The 27,938-nt window shown below is 42.0% G+C and overlaps 1 protein-coding gene across 4 annotated transcripts in view; it reads left to right on the top strand.

The window, feature by feature from the left end:
• Window positions 1-27,938, top strand: part of LOC102940187 (probable acyl-CoA dehydrogenase 6) — a 136,955-nt gene that overhangs the window by 84,059 nt on the left and 24,958 nt on the right. For all 4 annotated transcript variants that reach the window (XM_037890669.2, XM_037890670.2, XM_043541191.1 and 1 more), the window contains exon 3: window positions 7,460-7,589. In XM_037890669.2, the coding sequence (XP_037746597.1) occupies window positions 7,460-7,589 (130 nt within the window). The remainder of the gene's footprint in view (window positions 1-7,459; window positions 7,590-27,938) is intronic.

The following is a 27,938-nucleotide window of genomic DNA, read 5'->3' as shown; positions in this document are numbered from 1 at the left end:
GCTGGTGCATTAGTTTACAGATGTCTCTATTGATTTGACTTTTGCCCCAGTCACTGTAATAGTAAGAATGATATGCTCAGCAAGCTTGTGACTAAGATCTTCTTTAAGTGGTGTGATCACCTTATGTTGCGCATAAGGTTGCACATAAGGTTGCAGATACTGGGCCAGGGTCTTGGGAGGCCATCTGTAGGAGCATTCTGTAGTGGTTCAGAGTTGGAGTGTTGTGACTTGACACTGCACCTTACTTAGCGTAGTGACATAATGGCACTATGGGACCAAAGTGCTCTGCCAGGGATACCTTGGGAGGGAAGATATCTCTATGATCCTCGTTAATGGTAAACCTCCTGCACTGGAGTTTACTCTAGAAAATCTGACCTTGTTGTAGTGATAGCTTGAGTTAATTGGAAACAATTCCCCTTTCTGTGTCAAACAACTCTGGATCTCCAATAGGTAATTCACCATCATGGAGTGGACTAAAAGAGCTTTTGAGAAGGACTGGTAGATATGAGTTTCATGTGCTGAGCAGTGAAATCTCTCACCAAACCTTTGAACAGTGGTTTCCAACAATCCCCTGTAAGTACATGGGAACCCGAATGGAGGCTGGAGCTTTTGGGATGTTGATTATCTATCCTGCTGCTCTCATGCAAAATTGTCTTCTAGTAAAGATTAAACAAAGTATCTTCTATATAATAAGATTCCAGGATAGTCATCTGTTTGTGTATCACTCTGAAGCCTAAAGTGTCTGTTGAGTCAGTGTGAAGAGAAGGAAACAGCTACAAGCATGGTTGTGAGCTCTTTTTGTTCAGAATACCACCAGGTTCAATCATCACTGGGTTTTGTGGTCTGTTGCTTTCCAATTTTTAAGTTATCAGCCACTTTGCCTTTACAAATTATACCCCTGGGACAACAAGGTTTGTATCTATGCCATGCTAAGAGTCCTAAACCATTGTGAAATCAGAGGTAGTTTACATGCATCAGTTTCATTGGTTGTATGAGGGAGACTACATGGATGGTGAAGTACTTACCCCAATGACCACACCCATATGACAGCATGGGCTTTCAGCTGCTAGTAACCATAATTTGTATGTGCACACACATGTGTGCGTGTGGGGAGGGGGGGTCGGGGAAATGGGTTAGTATGTCACCAGCACTGCAATATTGATATGCTCGGAAGGATTAGATTTTTATCAGTAAATATCGGTAAACCTAGATTTCACCGTATACCCACCTCCCCACGAAAAAATATTTTCATCAATAATAATAAAAATTTACCAATAGGCAAAGTAAGAAAAGTGCTGCTTGAGAAATTAATAGCATTTGATTTAAAGACATTTATTTTATAAATTTTGACATGTGGTGTTGATAATTTGTTTTTTAATGGTTATAAAGTTTTAGCTTTTTGAATCTCAATGTCTACTGTCATTAAATAATTATTGTCTGAATTATTGTCTCTGTTGTCTAATTGTTCCTAATTTCCCACAACCATGAAAATCTAAATCAATAAAAATAAAATACCTCAGAAATAAACATTGGTATTACCTGCCAAAATTATAAAAAATAAAAACCAGATTGTGCCAAGCCCCCATATTAATATGCTGCAGCGTATGAAAATGGGGGCTTGGCACAATCTGATTTCTTTGTATTTCCAACACATTTAGAATTCTGTGTGTCTTTAATCTTTTGGAAATAATTAAAATGTAGCAGAGTAGCTGAGCTGGCTTCTTTTCTACCAGGGGAGGCAGAGTTCATGTCTTCTATGAGGTCTGGCAGGCACTGACTTTGTGACTAAAGACACATTCAGCCTTTAGGGAAGGGAAGGGGTGTTGCTTTGGTGCTGACTCTATGGTTGACTCAGAATGATGTCAACAGGATTGGGTGTCTTACCTCCCTGGTCAAAGGCTGTTGCTGCAATAAGTGCCTGTTTGTCAGAAGAGTGGTAATCTCTTGGTTGGAGGGCAGCAATCTCCCCTGCTAACTAAACTTGTCCCCAACAGAGAATTCAGTGGAAAAATGGTAACTGAAGTCTGAACAACTATGTGAAAACAAATCACAACAATGCGTTTTATGCTCATCATGAGATACTGCAGTAATTACTGATTGACAGACTTTTAGTCTGGAGGTTTGCATTGAAAAGCACATGAAAGCTAGGATATGGATTTGACGTTTCTGTTAGCCTGCAGAATTGGGTTGGAAGCCTCATTAGAACTGGCTTTGCATTACAATGAGAGCTGAGGCTGCTCACCACTGCAGGAGGGACTTGGCACTGTGCAGTATAAGGCTCATAAACTTCTTGATTTCCTTTTCCCTCTTTTTTCTCTCCCTGTCATAGAGTTTAATTGGATTTTAATTTTGTTTTATTATTCTCAATAACTGAGATCACATTCTCTGTTACTGAAACCTCCAGGACATTAAATCTAAGCTTCTGTATCATTTATGGCTAATAAAAAAACAACCAACCAAAGAAATCCAACCAACCCCCAACAACAACAAAAACTCAAGTTGATGAAAAGCAGAAAGAGGATGAGGACTCTGCATTCAGAAGGTTTTCATTAACATGCATACTGTAGGGATTAGTTGGAAGTATATTGATGGGTGTGGACCAAGTTTCAGTTTTCTCTCATGTGGAGTTGACACAGCTGGTGGTTCATAAGACCATTTGCAATATTGGGGCTTTGAAAGTTTGGTGAATCTCCTCCCAGGCTGTTTCTCTTTTTGTTGTGCACATTTTACATTATTTGTAGTGTGGAGCTTTTCATTCCCCACAGTGTGAATTACGGGACAGAACTCTGCAAAGTATTTTATCATCAGGGAACTCTGAAGTTCTGTTGAGCTCGAGGATTTATACAGTTGTGATTGCTCACATATGTGTGGCATTTGGTCACATCATGTTGTGTATGTTTAAAAATATAAAATTCCTACTAAAAATGTAAGGGAGATTACTGGGAATGGGAGGATGATTAAAGTAGTGGTTTGCAAGTTATGTCTTTAAACATGTGACTCTAGCTTGTTTGACCTGATGTCTTTTGAACTCATTATGGGAATGTCACACACATGGCCTGTGGGCCTGATCAGCCTGCTTGATGCATTTATCTGTTCCAAGAGAGATTCTGCAGAGTGGAAGCTTTAATTTTTTTTTTTTAAAGGACATTCTCTGCTCCTTGCAATTGTAAAGAAAACCTTCATAATACTTCCCAGTACAGCACTGTCTTAACCTGAAACAATTCTGAGAGATTTAAGTTACTACATTAATCTCAGTAAGTTAACTCTTAAGCCTAACAATATCATAACATCCAAATTTCTAATGATTTAGGCATACCGAATTTGCAGTTATCCCAGGTGCACATATACAATGGTCAAACAAAGTGAAGAAATAGCAGAGGCTCTAAAAGTGCACTGCATTAATTTTCCCCCTCTAAGTCATGTTGAAACTTTATTAATAAAGTTTAGTTACCATATAAACAAAGTGCTCTTGGTCTTTGTGAAATCACCCATTATCAAGAGGAGATCCATTGTGAATTGAGAGTTGTATATGGCTCTCATTTTGTAGCCCCAGCCCACAGATCATTATTAAAAGTATAATTTGTTCCGCTCCGTAGTAGAGAGCTTTACATCTGTTTTTTCTTTAACATTGTTGTGGACTGATTCAGATGTATTAGTTGAGCAACATACTTGTGTATCCAAATACAGCTGAATTGGACTCTAATAAGATGTTTCCACTCTGTGTGGTGAGGCATCTTTTGCTATTACCAGGAAGAAACAAATGACCAACATGGACAAATTCAGAGAAGATGGGGTATTAACTGTGTTGTTTAACTTTGATCATCCTAGAATGTAATGGCTGGATTCCTTGGATCTTGAATATGTCAAGAAGAAAAGGCAGTTGAATACTCTTAAACTGTCTGAGTTTTTTATGTTAAAGAAACAGGAAGAGAATTATGGTGAGATTTGTGCACTAGCTTAGTAATGAACACTAACAGCTATGTAACCACAAGGCCTTTTGTAATCCTAGAATTGTTATTCTTAACTATCTTTATGAAAGGTGACTAAGGCTTAAACATTTCAGCTTTGCGTCTATTGATTTAAAATTATATGTTCTGGTGAAAACTGCCAGTTAATTTGGTTATCTTGGCACCAGTATAGTATTCTCTCAGATCCAAGTTCAGGGGGGAATCATCTCATTTTTCTTTTGGTTTTCTAGAATCATGAGAAATGAGTTTACATGTTTTCATACTGAGTTACAAGGGGTACCAAATATCAGGGGTGATTCCACGTAATCTCATTTTTTATGACAGCTGGTAAATGTGAGAGATTTCAAAGCTCTATAAATATATGAGACCAATTATATGACATGTAAAGATAGTTACTCGTGCATCTTAGTTGGGTGTTTTCACCATCCCACCTAAAAGGCTATTCCATAATAGCCATAATAAGACAAAACTCCAGTGTCTCTATTCCATTCATGATTTTTAGTATCTAGCAAAATTATGAATTTAAGATCCCAGATACAGAGTGATTGCTTTGTGAAAAGTGTTTGCGCACAAAGCGATCACTCTATATCTGACGTCTCAGTCCTCATCCTCAAAGAAAACCTTCACAACACTTTCAAAAGATGAGCCTAGGAGCTTAAATTCATAATTTTGCTAGACACTAAAAATCATTGACTGAATAGAGATTTATTTTTTATTACAATAATCTACTAACAACCCTCTCTCCCTCCCCCACCAGCTGCTTCCACCCCTTCCTTTCCTCCCTATGACTGGAGGAGTGTTAACAGGTCACTTTCACCTTGAATGTGTGTGTGTGGGGGGGGGGGAAGGGTGAGAAAACCTGGATTTGTGCTGGAAATGGCTCTACTTGAGGATCACTTTAGATAAGCTGTTACCAGCGGGGGAGTGAGGTGGGAGGAAGTTTTGTTTCATGGTCTCTGTGTGTATATAATGTCTTCTGCAGTTTCCACGATATGCTATGCATCCGATGAAGTGAGCTGTAGCTCACGAAAGCTCATGCTCAAATAAACGGTTAGTCTCTAAGGTGCCACAAGTACTCCTTTTCTCTTGAAATATGTTAACTACTTATGCTAAACAATCTGTTCCATCTGGATGAGTTTCCCAGACCTGAAGAAGAGCTCTGTGTAAGTTTGAAAGCTTGTCTCTCTCACCAACACAAGTTGGTCCAATAAAAGATATTGCCTCACCCACCTTGTCTCTCTAATATCCTGGGACCTACATGGCTACAACAACATTGCATGACTGGCATCTGCCTGTCACCTGTGATTCTTTCTCTCGTTATTTCCCCAGGGGGAGCGTGGTGATAGTCTAAACTACTCATTGCTCTGGGAAAGTGATGTATTGACTAGCCTACTTTCTAAATCTGAAATGTTATTATTGACTTGTAAAAAAAAATAAATCTCAGTCGTGGAAGCCTGTCAAAAGAATTTTTGGGTAGCCAATTAATGTATTGCTAGCCATGAAATCCGTTTTGTCTTTAACTTTTGCCAGCTGGTCTTTTCATTGCTAGGGCTATTGTAACATTAACAGTGATGAATAATATATTCCTTTGTAAAAAGAAAAGGAGTACTTGTGGCACCTTAGAGACTAACCAGTTTATTTGAGCATGAGCTTTCGTGAGCTACAGCTCACTTCATCGGATGCATAGCATATCGTGGAAACTGCAGAAGACATTATATACACACAGAGACCATGAAACAAAACTTCCTCCCACCCCACTCTCCTGCTGGTAACAGCTTATCTAAAGTGATCATCAAGTAGGGCCATTTCCAGCACAAATCCAGGTTTTCTCACCCTTCCCCCCGCCCCACACACACATACAAACTCACTCTCCTGCTGGTAATAGCCCACCAGCAGGAGAGTGAGTTTGTATGTGGGGGGGGGGGGGGGAGGGGGGAAGGGTGAGAAAACCTGGATTTGTGCTGGAAATGGCCCTACTTGATGATCACTTTAGATAAGCTGTTACCAGCAGGAGTGGGGGGTGGGAGGAAGTTTTGTTTCATGGTCTCTGTGTGTATATAATGTCTTCTGCAGTTTCCACGATATGCTATGCATCCGATGAAGTGAGCTGTAGCTCACGAAAGCTCATGCTCAAATAAACTGGTTAGTCTCTAAGGTGCCACAAGTACTCCTTTTCTTTTTACGAATACAGACTAACACGGCTGTTACTCTGAAACCTGTCATATTCCTTTGTAGACATCCCCATGTGATTGTCATTTCCCTGCATTGCTTAAACTGTCTGTGGGAGGTTTTTTGATTTTTTAATTAAAAACAAAGTATGTGCTTTTTCAGGGGGTGTGCTGAACTAAGTTTTGAAATACAATAATTTCACTATACTGAAAATCCTGTGCAGTCAGGCTATATTATGCAAGTGCACCATGCAAAACTAAAGCTCAAACTTTGCCTTTTGAATGTGCGGCTTCTTCTCCTTCCTCAAAAAGAGGATGCACAAAGGCACTGCCTAGGGGTTTAGGAAACAGATAATAGTGTACAAAGTGATAGGTCTATATGGGCTGTGTTGTTTTTTATTTGGCTATCGGTGTTATAATGCAAACTTCACGGAAATTTGGTTTAAGGGTAAGCTGAGATAGCAAATGCGTGATGTCAACAAGCATAGCTGCTCCTGAGAACAGAACAAACAGAACACAGGTGGCTGAGCCACAGGATATTTTTCCATCCCCGTTTGTTTTAAATTTCCTCTGTTGGGGTGAGTTTCCAATGAGTTAATTAAAGTAGTAACATGCCACCTAATCAAACTATTCAGTCAAATCATCATAATAATAATATAATAATTAATTTTGCGTATAAATTACAAGTACAGGAATCATCTCCTCCGCCCCATGGAAACTCAGCTCCTTCTTGGGTGCAGTACACAGCTGTGTATTAGTATTAGGCAACACTGTATAACTTGGGGAAGAGATGAAGAATAATATCCTCTTTAATTGAAACTGTAGTATGAAATGTAAGGAGGTACAAAGACCCATACTAGAATTTGTCCAAGACACCACAGTCATTGCCTCTGTTCTAGTGAAAAGTGCTTTGATGACCATAAATAGTTAGGACATATATGCATATACAGCAGCACACTTCTACCTGGCATTGTTCTTGGGTATAGGCTCAGTGCTAACTCAGAGGGAATAACATCACCTACTAAATCACCATTTTCTACAATCTCTCAGTTCTCCACCCAGCTATTGTCATGGCCTGACTCTACTTAGCTTTTGAGATCTTACTACGTCCTGAATGTGGAATATGTATGGAATGATATGGGAGTTGTAATTTTAAACTCATTTTTAAATAGCTGTAGCAGCACTATGCTGGAATAAAAGTTGATCATTGTTAAATATTTGGAAACTATATAATAGCCCCAGCTTGTAGATTATTGTAATTAAATAGGTTTTCTTTTCTCTTAACAAAGAATGTTAATATGATCGCTATTTTCTCCTTATCAGAATATGGTGGCATGGGCTTGGACTTCTCCTATAGCATTGCAGTGGCAGAGGAACTGGGAAATATCCACTGTGGGGGAGTTCCTATGGCTATCGGAGTGCAAACTGACATGGCTACACCAGCTCTAACAAGGTAACTTTCAAAAGAAATCCTCAGTTCCCACTCTTCTCTTCAACTTCAAATTTGTTAGGAAATAATATAATGTATTTAGCACTAAGAAAAACATTGCTGACCAAATTTACCATTTTTTATTTTTCCCCAAAACCAAGGGAAGCTCCTCTTTAACCTCACCTTTAAATAATTTAGTATAACAGGAGAATATGATTTTACACTGGAAGATAAGTTTTTAAAACCAAGTGATTTGTTCTACTTAATCTAGAACACTAAACACAGAGCTTTGACTCCTTTGAAGCATTCTAACAAGCTGGTCTGGAAGACTAATAAGCCAAGAATCAAATAATTGATTCAAGCAGACACAGATTTGTTTCTCATGGTGCTGGCATTATTCAAATAGAAATTAGCTAATTTAGGTATGTTTCTCAGACAAAAATAAATATGCCACCTTTTACTGCAGTACATTGGTTACTGAAAGCAAGACTAGACATAAGTTAAACACAGAACCTCAACATGTTAATTTTTCCAGACAAATCAATATGCACCAGTAGAAGGATTCAATAGCTGGTGTGAGAAGATGAATGGTAGTAATGCAGTCTTAGCAACAACAAATAAGAATCAATTATTTGACTGTCAGAGACTAATTTCACACAGCCTATGAAGATAAATCTCAACAGGTTTTTAGCATCTGTCTTAAAGCAAATTTGGATATCATGGTCTGAGAAGTGGAAACCCACTTTATATCCTCAGATGACACTGTTGAAAAAGGAAAAGTTGGGGGTGGAAAGATAGAGGAGGTTGGAAGAGTTTAAAAATAAGAAATAATAATAACACATTGAACCAAATTTAGGAGCGATGTTAATGGTGACCTTACGCATTGAGTATGACTGGTTCAGAAAACAGATGTAACTTGCTCCAATTTTAGCATTCGTTAGTTGCACACGAATGATGGAATGAGGGGGGTGGTGTGGGTGCAGAAAAAAAAAAACTCAGAGGAAGGTGGGTATAAGCTTTAGAGTCCCCTTGCCACACCCACAACCTCCCCTTAATAAATCCAGGCTGTAAACTGCCCATAGTTTTCCAGTCCTTTCTGAACCAAATTCATCCCAACGCAGTGACACCAAGGATGAATTTGACAGTAATTACTAGAATCAGACCTCTTTCATTTTTGCAACTCAGCACTGTGTTTGCTTTTCTCAATCCTTCCAGTACTTCCTCCCTTTTTTTCTGAAATAATTGTCAGGTGACAATAAGTTTAACTAATTCCTTTAATGTCCTAACATGTGTGTCACATTGACTGACTGATCTGTGTATGTTCGTCATTTACCAGGCATTTGCTTACCTGCTGCTTAATAATACTTATTTTTACAGGGCCTTCATTGCTTTGGAATTGTTTCGCTTTCTTTATATTCAACTGGTGTCACATCTATATCATTCCATCTGAATCCAGTTTATTGGATTTCTACATTCAGCACCAGATTAAAGCATAAACTAACTAAGCTACAGCTTAGGGCAGGAGAGGGCAAACTACGGCCTGCAGGCCACATCTGGCCTATCAGGGCTTTCAATACTGCCTGTGGGATTGCCAGTCCCATGGCGCAGTGGGGCTAAGGCAGGATTCCTGCCTGCCTTGGCCCTGCACTGCTCCTGGAAGCAGCTGGCACCACATCCCTGAGGCCCCTGGGGGAAGGGCAGAGGACTCCGTGCACTGCCCTCGCCTTTTGGCACTGCCCCCTGCAGCTCCCATTGTCCAGGAATGCGGAACCGCAGCCAATGGGAGCTTCAGGGGTGGTACCCACAGGCGAGGGTAGTGCGTGGCAAAGCCGCCTGCCCCACCCCACCCCCAGGAGCCAGTGCCGGGAGTGGTGCAGGGCCAAGGCAGGCAGGGATCCTACCTTAGCCCTGCTGTGCGCCACTGCCATCCCAGAGCGGCTCGAGGTAAGCGGCACTGGGCTGGAGTCTGCACCCCAAACTGCTCCTGCACCCCAACCACCTGGCCTGAGCCCCCTAACCCCCTGCCTTGAGCCCCCGCACACCCCTCCTGTACCCGAACCCCCTGCCCTGAGCCCCCTCCTGCACCCCAACCCCCTGCCCTGAGCTCCCTCCTTCACCCCAATCCCTTGCCCTAAGCTCCTTCCTGCACACCATACCCCACACACACCTTGCACTCCCTCCCACACCCCAACCTCCTGCCCCAGCCCTACATTCATGATCCTGCATACAATTTCCCCATGCAGATGTGGCCCTCAGGCCAAAAAGTTTGCTTAGGGCCTCACAATATGAGGGGCCTCTAAAAAAAGAAAAAAACGGACTCCATTTCAAATTTTATCAAAACCAATTGATAAATAAAGGAGATATGGGAAAAAGAAGATTCTCTCTTAATATAGACATTTTCATTCAAATATGACACAAATATACACATCTGACTATACAAATACCCTTACCCTAACCTTACCTTTCACTAATTGTTCATTATTGACATGCTGGAAGGCCAGGGCTGAGAAAAAAACAATAATTGCACTTGTATAATTAGTATTTCTACGTATAAGTCTGCTATCAGACTCCTAAGGCAGCCTTTTGTTGGCCAGCTGCTACTGGTAAAATTCTGACCATACGTTCATAATTTATTTAAATAAATAAATAATCTCGCTGCCGATAAAATTGGGAAAAATGTGAGGCAGTGTCGTGAAGCAGTCCTGCCAAACTCATACGGGACTCGTCCTAGGGGTGACATCATATATAGCGACAGGTCTCAGAGTAGCAGCCGTGTTAGTCTGTATCCGCAAAAAGAAAAGGAGTACTTGTGGCACCTTAGAGACTAACAAATTTATTTGAGCATAAGCTTTTGTGAGCTACAGCTCACTTCATCCGATGCAAGCTTATGCTCAAATAGATTTGTTAGTCTCTAAGGTGCCACAAGTCCTTATCATATATAGCATCCCCCTTGGCTGGTAATAGCTGGAAGGCCGCTATCTTTTGTTTATGGTCCAGCACGCTCGGTTGTATAGTGCCTTCGCTCCTGATTTAATTTGTGTTCTTAAGTGTTAGTATGTTCTTTCTTCTTTTGATCTGTCCATACGTACAATTGTGTATTTTAGTGCACACGCCGCTTTCTGCTTCATGCGCTATCCATGCTTCACATGATTGAGTTTGCAGGTGATCGTCTTATGGACTTGTGTCGAGTGGATCTTGAGGAGGATACATTTGTGTTGGCTTCCCTCTGTCAGTTTCGGGAACCTTAGTAAATATCAGAGAGTGCTGACAAAAGGATAAGTAGAGGGGTTTGAGAGAAGTGAAGGAAGATATACATATATATCAAAATATTCTGAGTACTTGATGAGCAAGTTATTTCAAATTATGTGCATATATGATTTATAGGCAATTAAAGCCTATAATATTCATTATATTTGCTTGAATATAGGCTAATTTTTCTCACTTTCTCAATGCCTGTCTAGAGATTACCAGTCTTTTTTTCTGGTAAATTCTTTCTTTCTCTTTCGTGCATAGAGCTTGTTGTCACTCTGTGTGTCCGAGGTGTTTACTCGAGAATAATTAGTGGTCATGGGGGAGACAGAGGATAGAGAAGCGAACGCAGAGAGATGTCTGCCTAGAAAATGCTGCTAGAAAAGCTATCTGCCCTAAGCATTCTGTGCATTGAAAGTGACAAACTCCGTAGCTTATCATTTGAGGACATCATCAATGACTTTGCTCTCCAAAAATCACAAAAGAAAATGTTTTAAATTTCAGTGTTAAATTTAATGTCATCAGCAAACCAATATACTGCAGGTAGTACTGCTTCCATTAAGTAAGATGGTCTGTGTAACTAACTGCTTTTGTGTTGCTATAGATATAAAGTTTTCATATCTACTAATTAAGAAATCATAGATGAAAATATGTTAATTTGAAACTATTTTATAATGCAAACAGGCATATTACAAGATGTTTTCAGAGTAGCAGCCGTGTTAGTCTGTATCTGTAAAAAGAAAAGGAGTACTTGTGGCACCTTAGAGACTAACAAATTTATTTGAGCATAAGCTTTCGTGAGCTACAGCTCACTTCATCGGATGCATGAGCTGTAGCTCACGAAAGCTTATGCTCTAATAAATTTGTTAGTCTCTAAGGTGCCACAAGTACTCCTTTTCTTATTACAAGATGTGTTTTAGTTAGATTATTATTCTATTTTTACAACTTTGCCTTTGTATATATGCAAATAAAGAGCTTACATGTTTATATATTCAATGTCCTTTCTGTGAAAATAATCAACTAATTTTTTTTTATGGTATGGGGCCTCCTACACTTGACATAGCTTAGGGCCTCAGAATATCATAATCCGGTGCTGTCAACATGACAGCTGTTGTAACACATCATTTTCCCAAAGTTTTCGCCTGTCTCTAAGAGCCCCTGCTCATCCTGTAGTTCCATAGCAGTCCTGTCCCTTAACATCTAACCAGATTTAGGTTAGAAGCCAGCAAAACACTTCAGCACTGGGACTGTTTACATGCTTAAAGTTATCCATGTGCAAAAGTGCTTTGCTTGATTGGGGCCATAATAAGGCAAAGTATCTGCAACAAGTACCTCTGAAAACTGAAGGGTTAGATAATGGCAGCCATTCTGGTATAATGAACTATTAATAGCATGATTAATAATAAAGATGAGAACTGATAATATAGTCAAACATAGGTAACGATAATAAAAATTATTATTCTTTATAATAGGTCATTTTGTTGTACCAATAAAATAAAAACCAGCAGGATCTTATTAAAGGGAAAAAGGCAAAATACCACATTTATTGTGAATACAGAAAGAATCATAGTAAGCAGTTAGTTACAGCTGTAACATTCCATTCAATCTCATCTTTATTCACACATTCATTCATACACACACACACACACACACACAGGTTCTGCAAGGTTGTTATCATAGTAAGCAGTTAGTTATAGCTATAACATTCCATTCAATCTCATATTTATTCACGCATTCACTCATACACACACACACACACAGGTTCTGCAAAGTTGTTATCATAGTTACCAGCCTTAGAGTTGCTCATGCCAAGCCACTGGCCAGGTGGCCTGGACATGAGGAGGGAGCAGGGCCTTGTCAGATGCTCATCTGATGCTCCTGGAAGTTGGTTTGCAGAATCAGACCCCCAAAGTTCTCACTTTTTAGAGTCTATTTTTATAGGAATTTCTTCCTATGCCAGTCTATGGGAATTGCTGCATCATGCTGTTGCTGAATCAATCAGCAGATGGCACATTCCTGACGGCTCCAAGATGTTATCTTGTTCTTTGGTTCTCCCATTCTTGAGGCTGTTGGGTGGATTCCAGTCTGCCCTCCGGGGGTCCTCTGGTTATTTCCACTTGACGCCTTCTTCAGCCGATGGACACTGGATTCTTAGGCTGGCACCTCCCTGATCATTCAGTTATTATCCACACCAAGCATCCATCCACATACATCCTCTATCTCTACTTTAATCACAATTGTTAATACAACAAAAGGGCGGGGAGTCTCTGGGTGCTGTTTCTGTTGTTAAAGTATTGCTTTGAGTCTCTGTGAATTGCTTTGAGAACAGACTCTGTCTTAGAATGTACTAACACAATTAGCAGCTTGCAAGTTTCACACACAGAGGGAGAGAAACAGTACCAAAAACCAAGAGACCTCTTAATTAGTAATACCCTGGAATTTAAACTATGGGGAATCAAACTCATTTGTGATTTTAATACAGAACTTCTTTAATATGATCCAACAATTTAAACTATTGTTGATAAGGAGACTTAATTGCACAGTCAACTGATGCCTATGTAGTTTTGCAGAGAAGGACATTCTATCTTCTCCTTTCCCTTTTGAATAACATCTTTCATTTCCTGAAGCCCCATAGTCTGAAAATGTGGATATACTTCCATGATTTATACTGATCCTCCTTAAAAACTTGGAGGTCTTACTTATGGGAAGTCTTTCCAAAGAGAATTTCCTTTGCCTTACACAAATACACCAGAAACCTGAAGACAACAGATAGTAGCTATAATTTATCATTTGATCACTCCTAGCACAGCTGTACTTCATTTATTATACTGCAAAGGATAAAACTGTAGTCTTCTATAAGACTGTAGAGGATAGCCCATACCTTAAGAGGCTTTTGTTATTTTAAATTCTTCCCTCTGGTTTAAAAGAAATCACTAGATAGCTGAGGGCAGAATTTTGTTCCATTGTAGTGTTTTGGCTTGTATTTTATAATGTTTTTCCAACACACAGTAGTAACAGCACCTAGGAGGGTAATCAAGACAACTGACCAAACACATAAACACATTCCAGTGGGAGAGCACACTACATTCATTGCTTTGATGTTGGGGAGAGGTGCTTCAGAAGACTTAGAATAGATGAAGTTGCAATATACCGGGGTATGAAGCCTTCAGTGCTTAGGAAACTCCAGCTAGTACAGAATGCTGCAACTCATCTCCTCAGCAACACAGACTATTGTGAGCATATCAGACCTGTTCTCTGCTGTATACGTTGGCTTTCCATAAATTTTAAATCTATGGTCCTTAACTTCAAGGTGCTTGTGACAGAGTCTGCTCACCACAGCAGCGCCTCTGGTTGGCCATCACAGGGATTAGCTGTGCCAGCTGGTGCGCCCTCTTCAGGTAGCGCCTTTCCTGTCATTGTTTCCGCTTGCAGACCCACTTCAGTTCAAGTACCACAGTGACCTCTTTGCAAAAAGAAAAGGAGTACTTGTGGCACCTTAGAGACTAACCAATTTATTTGAGCATAAGCTTTCGTGAGGTGCTTATGCTCAAATAAAAGGTGCCACAAGTACTCCTTTTCTTTTTGCGAATACAGACTAACACGGCTGTTACTCTGAAAAGTGTCCTCTTCATCACTCGGCCCTCCGGCCGTGTCATCATCCGTGTTTTCCCCTTTCTGAGGCTGAAGTATCTCTGATTAATCATCCAGCCACTTCCCCAGTGGTGACTCGGGGAGACCCGGGCCCGCCCACTACTCTGGATCCTGACTGAGGAACCCTGTAGATAGCAGCCCCCTGCTGTGTTCCTTTAACTTCATTCAATGCTGCTTCTGTTCCCTGGGCCGCTTCCCCATGGTCCCAGCACCTTCGTCACCCTCTTCTCAGGATTTTCAGTCAGCAAGTCCCAGCATCCAGCCAGGCACTCCCTCTTGCTCCCTGGTTCCTGCCAGCAACTGCTCTGTTCAAGGTGCTATCCTTCCTGCAGCCCACTAAGAACACAATCCTGACTCTTTGAGCTCCCCACAGCTACTGTCTCTGGCCCTGCTTCTCCTTTTATGTGAACCTACTGGGTCCTGATTGGCTGTTCCTTGCAGCTTCCCTCTAATTAGCTGCTTCCTGCGTAGCCTCTCTAGACTGCTTGGAGGACTCATTTCCACTGCTCCTTTCTGGGATAGGGTGTGGCAGGCCCATGAGGCCTCTATTAACCTCTTCTTCTCCAGTGTGGGGTGAACACCCCATCACAGTGCTCCATTGTCTGGGCCCAGGATATCTAAAAGATTGCGTAATGCTCGGGAGGAAAACCATGGTCAACATCTTTGCTCTTCTGTCACATTGGAACTCTCAGCTGTGCAGGAGACAGAACTTTTTGGGGGGTTAGCCCAAAATTGGAATGAACTCCCCCAGGAATTAAGGACCATCACAAATCTCACCAACTTCTGCTCTAAATGAACTTGCATTTCTCTGATCTTGCCTTGTCTAATATAAACATGTAACAACATGTATATTTATTAAAACAAAACAAAAATCCTACCAATATGTGACACTCCATTGCACACACTTCTCTCGCTGGGGAGAGGATGAAAGAACAAAGACGTAATAGATGTTAGTCATGTTGTGTTAGCCATATGTGAGGAGGGGAAGGAATTTCCCCTCACACCTATTTGACAGTGACCTTTGCATTGTTGCCTTTGCGGCATGGAGTACGGGTCATTTACAGGGATTATCTGGGTATATCTCTGTGACATTCAATAACTTGGGGGAGCATCCTGGAACCCCCATATTCCTCATTTTTATATAATTGTGATTTTACCTTACAAGGCATACTATATATGTATCGGGGAAAGGTTATTATCTGCTGAAAGTCATTTCTCTATCCATATATGTATATCATTAATGCATATGAAATTATGAGTATTGTGTTGTATGGTGGTCACTAAAACATGCTGTAAATTGGGGAATCAGCCAGATATTAGCTCCCCAGAAGCAACAGCAAGGGAAGTAACCAACACTTGGGCAGGATTTCAAACAACCCATCAACAGCCATTGTCCAGCAAGGGAGCTACAATTCAGTGACTCACCTGCATGAAGCCACACCAGGGGAATTCCTCAGCCTTGCCTGGAGACTCAGCAGTGCCCCTAATATGCCTGGACTTGTGGTCCTGAAACACATGGGACTGAGGTTATAAAACAAACACAGTGGCCACATGCTGGGTCTTTTCTCCTGCCGCCACCTATGCTGCAGGCAGCAAAGACACTGAGAAGAAAACTGAAGACTCCAACAGAGGAGACTGGCCCAGATTGAAGGGACAAATCTGTATATTAAGGACTGCAATATCCAGTGGGGTGAGAAAAACTGCTTAGTCTAGATGTTGCCCAGTCTAATAGGGTTGAGAGTTTAGAGTGCATGCTTATATTTTATTTCTTTTGGTAACTAACGCTGAGTTTTTGCCAATACCTTGATATCACTTAAAAACTATCTTTTATAGTCAATAAACTTCTTTAATTGTTTATCTTTACCAGTGAGTTTGCCTGAAGTGCGTGGTAAATCTGCTCAGGTTTTGCAAAGGCTGGTGTATATCTACTTTCCATTGATGAAGTGGTGAACCAATTAATACATTTGCACTGCTCGTCTTGAGCAGTGCAAGACGGTATATGCCTGAGGTACAGTGCTGGGAGATGGGGGGATTTGGCTCTGGTGCCTTTCTCTGTGTGATTCATTAGTGGCTCTGGGAGCATTCATGCAATCTAGCTGGGTGTGTGGGGCTCCACATGCTGTTCAGCATGTTCTTCATGCTGTTGTGCTGAGTGATCACAGCGGCTGGAGGGGCTTGCTGCTTGTCACTAGCAAAGCATTGTGCGAGACAGTCCAGGCTGGAGAGAGTTAAGGGGGCATAGCGGTCTCACAATCCCAGGCTCCCCCCACACCACCTCCAGGTCCCGTCACAATCTCACTTAGCCCTGGTCTACACTAGGACTTTAGGTCGAATTTAGCAGCGTTAAATCGATGTAAACCCGTACCTGTCCACACGATGAAGCCATTTATTTCGACTTAAAGGGCTCTTAAAATCGATTTCCTTACTCCACCCCTGACAAGTGGATTAGCGCTTAAATCGGCCTTGCTGGGTCGAATTTGGGGTACTGTGGACACAATTCGACGGTATTGGCCTCCGGGAGCTATCCCAGAGTGCTCCATTTTGACCGCTCTGGACAGCACTCTCAACTCAGATGCACTGGCCAGGTAGACAGGAAAAGAACCGCGAACTTTTGAATCTCATTTCCTGTTTGGCCAGCGTGGCAAGCTGCAGGTGACCATGCAGAGCTCATCAGCAGAGGTGACCATGATGGAGTCTCAGAATCGCAAAAGAGCTCCAGCATGGACCGAACGGGAGGTACGGGATCTGATCGCTGTATGGGGAGAGGAATCCGTGCTATCAGAACTCCGTTCCAGTTTTCGAAATGCCAAAACCTTTGTCAAAATCTCCCAGGGCATGAAGGACAGAGGCCATAACAGGGACCCGAAGCAGTGCCGCGTGAAACTGAAGGAGCTGAGGCAAGCCTACCAGAAAACCAGAGAGGCAAACGGCCGCTCCGGGTCAGAGCCCCAAACATGCCGCTTCTATGATGAGCTGCATGCCATTTTAGGGGGTTCAGCCACCACTACCCCAGCCGTGTTGTTTGACTCCTTCAATGAAGATGGAGGCAATACGGAAGCAGGTTTTGGGGACGAAGAAGATGATGAGGAGGAGGAGGTTGTAGATAGCTCACAGCAAGCAAGCGGAGAAACCAGTTTTCCCGACAGCCAGGAACTGTTTCTCACCCTGGACCTGGAGCCAGTACCCCCCGAACCCACCCAAGGCTGCCTCCTGGACCCAGCAGGTGGAGAAGGGACCTTCGGTGAGTGTACCTTTTAAAATACTATACATAGTGTAAAAGCAAGCATGTGAAAGGATTACTTTGCCCTGGCATTCGCGGCTCTCCTGGATATACTCCCAAAGCCTTTGCAAAAGGTTTCTGGGGAGGGCAGACTTATTGCGTCCTTCATGGTAGGACACTTTACCACTCCAGGCCAGTAACATGTACTCGGGAATCATTGTACAACAAAGCATTGCAGTGTATGTTTGCTGGCGTTCAAGCAACATCCGTTCTTTATCTCTCTGTGTTATCCTCAGGAGAGTGAGATATAATCCATGGTCACCTGGTTGAAATAGGGTGCTTTTCTTCAGGGGACACTCAGAGGAGCCCATTCCTGCTGGGCTGTTTGCCTGCGGCTGAACAGAAATGTTCCCCGCTGTTAGCCACAGGGAGGGGGGAGGGTGGAGGGGGTAGCCACGCGGTGGGGGGAGGCAAAATGCGACCTTGTAACGAAAGCACATGTGCTATGTATGTAATGTTAACAGCAAGGTTTACCCTGAAAGAGTGTAGCCAGTGTTTTATAAAATGTGTCTTTTTAAATACCGCTGTCCCTTTTTTTTTCTCCACCAGCTGCATGTGTTTCAACGATCACAGGATCTTCTCCTTCCCAGAGGCTAGTGAAGATTAGAAAGAAAAAAAAACGCACTCGAGATGAAATGTCCTCCCACACTGACAGAGCACAGACGAATGCGTGGAGGCAAATAATGTCAGACTGCAGGAAAGCACAAAATGACCGGGAGGAGAGGTGGCGGGCTGAAGAGAGTAAGTGGCGGGCTGAAGAGAGGGCTGAAGCTCGAATGTGGCGGCAGCGTGATGAGAGGAGGCAGGATTCAATGCTGAGGCTGCTGGAGGACCAAACCAGTATGCTCCAGTGTATGGTTGAGCTGCAGCAAAGGCAGCTGGAGAACAGACTGCCACTACAGCCCCTGTGTAACCAACCGCCCTCCTCCCCAAGTTCCATAGCCTCCACACCCAGATGCCCAAGAACGCGGTGGGGGGGCCTCCGGCCAACCAGCCACTCCACCACAGAGGATTGCCCAAAAAAAAGAAGGCTGTCATTCAATAAATTTTAAAGTTGTAAACTTTTAAAGTGCTGTGTGGCATTTTCCTTCCCTCCTCCACCACCCCTCTTGGGCTACCTTGGTAGTCATCCCCCTGTTTATGTGATGAATGAATGAAGAATGCATGAATGTGAAGCAACAATGACTTTATTGCCTCTGCAAGTGGTGATCGAAGGGAGGAGGGGAGGGTGGTTAGCTTACAGGGAAGTAGAGTGAACCAAGGGGCGGGGGGTTTCATCAAGGAGAAACAAACAGAACTTTCACACCGTAGCCTGGCCAGTCACGAAACTGGTTTTCAAAGCCTCTCTGATGCGTACCGCGCCCTCCTGTGCTCTTCTAACCGCCCTGGTGTCTGGCTGCGCGTAACCAGCAGCCAGGCGATTTGCCTCAACCTCCCACCCCGCCATAAACGTCTCCCCCTTACTCTCACAGATATTGTGGAGCACACAGCAAGCAGTAATAACAGTGGGAATATTGGTTTCGCTGAGGTCTAAGCGAGTCAGTAAACTGCGCCAGCGCGCCTTTAAACGTCCAAATGCACATTCTACCACCATTCTGCACTTGCTCAGCCTGTAGTTGAACAGCTCCTGACTACTGTCCAGGCTGCCTGTGTATGGCTTCATGAGCCATGGCATTAAGGGGTAGGCTGGGTCCCCAAGGATACATATAGGCATTTCAACATCCCCAACAGTTATTTTCTGGTCTGGGAATAAAGTCCCTTCTTGCAGCTTTTGAAGCAGACCAGAGTTCCTGAAGATGCGAGCGTCATGTACCTTTCCCGGCCATCCCACGTTGATGTTGGTGAAACGTCCCTTGTGATCCACCAGAGCTTGCAGCACTATTGAAAAGTACCCCTTGCGGTTTATGTACTCGCCGGCTTGGTGCTCCGGTGCCAAGATAGGGATATGGGTTCCGTCTATGGCCCCACCACAGTTAGGGAATCCCATTTGAGCAAAGCCATCCACTATGACCTGCACATTTCCCAGGGTCACTACCCTTGATATCAGCAGATCTTTGATTGCGTGGGCTACTTGCATCACAGCAGCCCCAACAGTAGATTTGCCCACTCCAAATTGATTCCCAACTGACCGGTAGCTGTCTGGCGTTGCAAGCTTCCACAGGGCTATCGCCACTCGCTTCTCAACTGTGAGGGCTGCTCTCATCTTGGTATTCATGCGCTTCAGGGCAGGGGAAAGCAAGTCACAGAGTTCCATGAAAGTGCCCTTACGCATGCGAAAGTTTCGCAGCCACTGGGAATCGTCCCAGACCTGCAACACTATGCGGTCCCACCAGTCTGTGCTTGTTTCCCGAGCCCAGAATCGGCGTTCCACAGCATGAACCTGCCCCATTAGCACCATGATGCATGCGTTGGCAGGGCCCATGCTTTCAGAGAAATCTGTGTCCATGTCCTGATCACTCACGTGACCGCGCTGATGTCGCCTCCTCGCCCGGTAGCGCTTTGCCAGGTTCTGGTGCTGCATATACTGCTGGATAATGCGTGTGGTGTTTAATGTGCTCCTAATTGCCAAAGTGAGCTGAGCGGACTCCATGCTTGCCTTGGTATGGCGTCCGCACAGAAAAAAGGCGCGGAATGATTGTCTGCCGTTGCTCTGACGGAGGGAGGGGTGACTGACAACACGGCTTACAGGGTTGGCTTCAGGGAGCTAAAATCCACAAAGGGGGTGGCTTTAAATCAAGGAGTAGTTCAGGCAGGAGTTCATGGAGGGTTCCAATAAGAAATGGTGCACCTAAGTTACTGTTCTTATTGGAACAAGGAGGTTAGCATGGCCTCTGATTGATACATGGCTAGATTTAGCTCGCTGCACCTTCTCTGTGAGTGACTGCAGTGTGACCTAGAGGAATGAGTCCCCTAGACAGGGGAAGAGGCAAATGAGTACAAAACAAATCCGGTTTATTTCTTGTTTTGATCCACTCCATCTATCTTTTACATCTTTGGCTGGCAGCAGACGGTGCAGACGGACATATTGCCTACCTGCTCACCATAAGATGGTTCAATAGGACTGACTGCCGGACTTAAGAGAATGACCTGGTCAAGTCACCAAAAATTTAGTCCCTGAGCCCATGTCTGCCCAGGCGCTCCCAGCCAACGTGGCCAGGAGCACCTCGGACATGACGAGGATGGCTACCAGTCGTATTGTACTGTCTGCTGCCAGAAGGCAAGGGGTTGCTGCTACTGTGTAGCAATGCAGAACCACGTCTGCCAGCACCCAGGAGACATACGGTGACGGTTACCTGAGCGGGTTCCATGCGTGCAGTGGTATGGCGTCCGCACAGGTAACTCAGGAAAAAAGGCGCGAAACGATTGTCTGCCCTTGCTTTCACGGAGGGAGGGAGGGAAGGGGGGACTGACGATATGTACCCAGAACCACCCGCGACAATGTTTCAGCCCCATCAGGCATTGGGATCTCAACCCAGAATTCCAATGGGCAGCGGAGACTGCGGGAACTGTGGGATAGCTACCCACAGTGCAACGCTCCGGAAGTCAACTCTAGCCTCGGTACTGTGGAAGCACTCCGCCGAGTTAATGCACTTAATGCACTTCTGTGGGGACACACACACTCGAATATATAAAACCGATTTCTAAAAAACCGACTTCTATAAATTCGACCTTATTCTGTAGTGTAGACATACCCTTAACCAATTCCCTGCCATTTCTGGGGCCTCGGGTATTGGTGCATCTCAGTCCCTCCTATTCTCTGTCTGGGCATATAATAGTTTAATCTCCTGTGGGCTGTAAGACTTTGGTCTGATATTGGTGGTTCAGTTTAGTGAGCAGGTAGTGAGTGGGTGGTGTTGATGGCCTGTGATAATGATGATGATGATCTGGTTGTCCCTCTGGTATTAAACTGTGTAACTCTATGGTGTTGCTTATTGCATTACAGTATGGTGCTCAGATACTGTGGTGGTGAGTGCAGAATAAGAACCTATATAGAATAGATCCGCACTACAGGAACAGACTTTGAAAGATTTGCCAGCTAAACAAACCAGTGCACATTTAAATTTTGAATACTGCAATCAGCTCTTCAGTTTGAATTTTTCTTCCAGTCAATACTGGATCATGTGAGCTTAAAATTTGCTTTTCACATACATTAGTGCTAGTAAAGCTGAATGTTTACAAAAACTGAACATGGAAAAGTCATGAATGTGGGGAAATAAAAATTCATTGTCATGTGACAATTCATATGACTGTTAGTGAACACATTTTTGTACTTTTGATTCAGCTCCACTGAGTATATATTCAGAATAATGTGTTACTGCAAAATGTAAAGATAACGCGTAGTATGGAAAAGAGAAAATTCAGTGTCATAGCAAACTCTGCTGTGATGCACTTTGACCTGGAAAGATAGAGTAAGGGCAGATTGGTCATCCTGAATACACCACTCCATCTCAGTCCCAGACTCAATGGTTCCTGCTGGATGCAGCCATACTATATTACTCTAAACTAATTTTAAAAAATCAACCAGCCTTGACATAATTAATTACTGCATTTAAAACTTATTTCAATATATATTCTATGGATTCTGAGCATAGTAAATAGCCTTCTAAAGTTATCAACTATTCAAAGCTCCCCCAAAAAAACCTAAAAGGAAGTTGGGAACAATCAGAAAGCATAAGCACCTTGTTGGCTTAAGCCTCCCCTAACTTTGGGTCCAATTCTCCTTTCATCATATTTGCAAAACTCCCCTTGGAAATTGAATCAGATATTTTGATATGTCAGGCAAGTGCAGGACATATGGTTCCCTCAAATTCATGCATAGATGGGCACTGAAATAGGACACTGAACTACTTTGGATGGGTAACTTCATATGCAAATGAAGGCTTGAAAATACATGTTAATTATTACATCCAGACTTAGGCTTCTAATTACTGATAATTTAGGGTGAAATCCTGGCTGCATTGCAGTCAAAGGCAAAACTCCCATTGATGCCAGAATTTCACCCTTGGTCTCAATTTCTCATTTCAGTCATCTGTATAATCTTGGCTTAATTTGTTCATGTTTGTAAAAACTCTTGGTGATCCTAAGAGGAAGGTGCCATAGAAGTGCAAAGTGGTGGCAGTTTTTAGTACCATGCCTATAGACATCTGGGAATTCAAACTCATGCGTAAAATTTTCAAAAGCACTTAAGTTCTGTTTTCAAAAGTTACTTGAAAAGTGACCACACTTAAGTGCTTTTAAAAATTTTACCTAATATCTTTTTGCATTATCTCTAGTACCCGTCTCCCCGCAGTTTCTTTCTTCCAAATTAACTTTTCTGACAATCCTTTAAACGTCCTCTTGGGTGATCTTTAACCAGGAGCAATCCTACTATCTTGCAAGAAGTTAAACTGTGTTTTAAGGAAATGAGTTTTATGAAAAAGTAAACTTGTTTTCCATCATGAAAGCATGGGTCAGGAGAAAAAAAATCAGTTATTCAGGAAAAACTCCCACTGTGTTGGCTAGGTAAAAAATGTCTGTTGTTCAAACAAGCCCACCTTAACAAGCTATAACTGATCTGTCCCCATTATTACTTACTGCTCTACCCATTTTTGTGTTGTCTGCAAATTTTACCAACAATTAATTTATATTTTCTTCCAAATCACTGAAAGAAGTTGAATAGAATCAGGCCAAGAACAGATCCCTGCGAGACCCCACTAGAAACACCCCCACTGGATGATAATTCCACATTTACAGTTGTTTTTTGTGATCTAACAACCACCATGTGTTTAATCAACGTAATATTGGCTACATGGATTTTGCACAGAGCTATTTTTTTTCAACAAATGTCATGTGGGCTAAGTCAAATCCCTTACAGAAGCTACCTTTACCAACCAAACTCGTCATCTCATCAAAATATGATATCCAGTTTGTTTGACAAGAACTATTTTCCATAAAACCATATTGATTACCATTAATTATGCTATCATCATATCCTCATATCCTATATCGGCCTTTCTGTGATTTTGTCCAGAATCAGTGTCAGGCTAACTGTCCTACTGCTACACAGGTCATCCAGTTTACCCTTTTTATATACTGGCACATTAACTTCAAGGCAGATCTTGCAGTAGTAGACACAGGTCTTGCGAGCTCTTCCATGGGTCCTGTTATTGTCCTTGACATTTATATAACCCTGCTGGGGTGACTTTTCTTTGTTGCAGCACTGGCCTGTGCCCCAGGACTGGTCCCTCTCCTCATTCGGTCTTATATCCTCTCATATATTGGTGTTCTGGGGACTGCTGTTCAGATGAGATTGGACCTACTCCTCTCCTGAGATGGCAGGGAAGTCTAGGACCTCTGCATAGGACCATGCAGAAGCATTGGGGTCTATATATGGTGAATGTCTATATAATCAGTATTGAACTCTGGGAGCTGAATCGCCTTGCCGAGCACCAGCATTTAAACAGGAAGGTGATATCTGGTCATGATGACCCTAGAGTGGTAGAGGGCACACAGTAAACAAACAAGTTGACCTAGGTGTGCAGCAAAGCAGTGTGGGAAAGCAGTGTGAGGACTGACAGAGGAGGAATTGTTAATTCAGATTGGGGATATGTTCATGCCAACCTTATTATTGAAATTTACTTCGCAAGTGGAGTTTGTAATGAGTATTGAGACCCCAGGTAATTGAGAAAAAACTTGTGTGGACACAAGGCAATTTATCCCCCCAAAAATCAAGTTAATCCAAAATAAATTTCATGTGTAGACATGCCCATACTAAAGTCACATTAAATTGCGTTTTACTCTGAGAATTTGAGAATGGAGCCCAAGTGGAAATCATCCAACCTTTGATTCTCTGGCTGAATAGGCTTTGTCCAAGAAAATGTTCTCTATTAACTTACAATAAACAAATTAATTCCAGTCTGAACTGACCTGGCTAAGAAGTAGTTAAAAATGTAGTGATATTATTTATGTTTATTATATTAGTACATAGCGGCCCCACACAGGATTAGGACTCATTGTATTAGGTGTGCCGTACGAGTTACAAATGACCAGACCTTTGCCTTTCTGATATTGACTAGTAGGAGACTATTTGGAATTGATATATATATATATACATACTAGTTGACAGTGAATGAGCAAAATCATTTAAATCATTTTCATTGTTACGTGTTGTGGAATAATGCAGATGTGTCTAAGATTTTCTCATCAAAGTCTATTTTTCAGCTTTATATTTCCTTAGATAATGAGTAACTAAAAGTAGGTATGTTGTTCGTGTCAGGATTTGGTCCTTTTGAATTTACTGGTGTTCATTTATGATCAGCGGTTACATTTAATCTCACAAGGATTGATGCACCACCTGTGTAAGGAGTGGTACCTTATCCCAGAAGACTTCATATCTAGTTTGAAGTGGGTTAGATGATCATCCATTTGAATGTGTGAGCTCAGAAACAAGAAAGCTTGATGTGGTTTAATCAAATACCGAGTGTAGTATAAAGAACCAAATGCAGCTGCTCATACTCAAAACTACAATTTGCAGCTAACAGTACGTCAGAAAGTGTCAGTCCTAATTAGAAACGTTCCTTCCTTACTAATTAATCAATTCACTTCAGCACAGCTTTTTTCCCTTTGAGTAGGAGAAACAAGAATGAAAACTGTCAGCTTTTCTCCCCCACTTTAAGAGGATGATCATCAGCTCTATTAAACCAGAATAGTGATGCACAGTTGACATATTTTCAGTCAATGCATCAAGAATCACATCTGTCAGAAAGCAAATTCATTGCTATTTAAGATGAATTAAGGGGGCTTTCAGCTTTTAAATGAGCACACATAAACAGAACTAAGAAGTGGATCAAGGAAATGTAATGGGATTTGGATCCTGCTTTGACTTTTTTTTATTTTACCCTATTTAACATCATCTACAGTATAATATTTAATCATTTCTTCAGTATTAACAGTAATGTTGGTGGAATGTCATGAATACCAAGTATGGGGCAAATAAGAATGGATAGTTTCTATGTAACTATTTTAACATTAATCATTAATGTGCCACAGTTGGGACCTATTATCTTATACAATGGACCAGGGGGAAAAATGTTCCAGTGTCTACAAGGAGCTTTATTTTTATATACATTACACATAAAAATGTGTTAAAAGAACATTAAGGTTCCAAAGTCAAGCACTGAAATGCTAAAATTAAGGTGGCATGGAACATGCTCAGTTGCTCTGTGGGAATGGTGCATGCACAGTCCGGTCAGCGCTAGGAGTTGTGAGGGGCTAGAGCATGCTCAGTGAGGATGGAATCTTTGGAGATTTTAGCTGCTAAATTCTAAGTCTCTACTGAAAGTGTGTGGACTAAGATTTTACAGAGGCTTATAACTTGGCCAATTCCACAGGAACAGCACAAGTCACATCCTTGCCAAATTTCAACTCCCTTTTCCCTAATCTTGATCCCAGAAACAGCTGAACTGTTTTGGCTGAAACTTTCAAAAAAATCTAGCCTAAGGCAGACACTCATAGAAAATATCAGCCCCAAACAATTAAAGTTTGCTAAAGTTATAAACAACTGAAAACCAGGTTTTATAATAGGAAGTGTTGGGCAACTTTTAATAACAGCAGCGATACCAGCTGCGCTATAACATACATTCACTTTTGTGTTTTGTTCGGTGAATGAACAGTCAGCTGCAGTTTGATCATCCCTGTCAAGATGGGTATATTCGGGTCTTCAGAGCACTCTTTCTGCATGAATAAAACAAACAGAACTTGGCCCAGTGTATGAGGAGAAAGAGCAAAGACTCCACAGTCTGTTTCTTGGTGTTCCTATAATTGGAGCTGCTGACATGATTTGATATCAGCAGGAATGGGGTTAATGAAATGCAGCTTCTATATGCACCCCCATAGTGAAAGTGGCAGCTGGTACTCAGGTCCGACTAAAAGGTTCTCCCACCAGTCCAGCTTCTCTGACTGAAGGACAGATCCTCAATGTAAACTGCAAGATCTGCCTTGAAGTTAATGTGCCAGTATTTAATAAGGGTAAACAGGATGAACTGTGTAGCAATAGGACAGTTAGCCTGACACTGATTCTGGACAAAATCACAGAAAGGCTGATATAGGATATGAGGATAGCATAATTAATGGTAATCAATATGGTATTATGGAAAATAGTTCTTGTCAAACAAACTGGATGTCATATTTTGATGAGATGACGAGTTTGGTTGGTAAAGGTAGCTTCTGTAAGGGATTTGACTTAGCCCACATGACATTCTGTTGAAAAAAAATAGCTCTGTGCAAAATCCATGTAGCCAATATTACGTTGATTAAACACATGGTAGTTGTTAGATCACAAAAAACAACTGTAAATGTGGAATTATCATCCAGTGGGGGTGTTTCTAGTGGGGTCTCGCAGGGATCTGTTCTTGACCTGATTCTATTCAACTTCTTTCAGTGATTTGGAAGAAAATATAAATTAATTGTTGGTAAAATTTGCAAACACCACAAAAATGGGTAGAGCAGTAAGTAATAATGGGGACAGATCAGTTATAGCTTGTTAAGGTGGGCTTGTTTGAACAACAGACATTTTTTACCTAGCCATCACAGTGGGAGTTTTTCCTGAATAACTGATTTTTTTTTCTCCTGACCCATGCTTTCATGATGGAAAACAAGTTTACTTTTTCATAAAACTCATTTCCTTAAAACACAGTTTAACTTCTTGCAAGACAGAAGAATTTTTCTTTGAATGTCACAGTATAGCAAAGTTGTTGAATTGCAGTTTCACAGATGCTGTATATTGTCAGAAGAGAGACGAAGTCAAGTATTAAATATATTTTTTTAAGTTTACAGAAAAAAAATGCTGTCAGTGGTTTTCCTTGTTTCCTTTTTTACCTGTGCATCAGTGCAGGCTGGTGGGAGATGTGATGGGAAGAAGCAAATAATGGATTTCCCTGCATGATTTAAAAACCAGTTTAAGATGCACCCTAACACCTGTAGTACTAATGTTCATGGCAGGTGAAAATCCCCTGCCATGCAGCAGTCTAGCACAAGACCCTTCACACCACTTAAGCCCTGTTCAGAGGGTTTGCAAAAGAGTCTGCAGTATGAGTGGTGGTATGGAAGATACACTGAGGAAATGGTAGGGTTGCCAAGTCTAAAGCTGTTCCTGGAGATTTTTTTCCCCAACACGACGTAATGTTATTTTTTTAAAATATCCTATTAAAATCTCC

This window comes from Chelonia mydas, chromosome 2 (genome assembly GCF_015237465.2).
Source record: "Chelonia mydas isolate rCheMyd1 chromosome 2, rCheMyd1.pri.v2, whole genome shotgun sequence".
Lineage (NCBI taxonomy): Eukaryota > Metazoa > Chordata > Testudines > Cheloniidae > Chelonia > Chelonia mydas.
The sequence above is the reverse complement of the archived record's forward strand: the minus strand, read 5'-3'. Positions and strand labels throughout refer to the sequence as shown.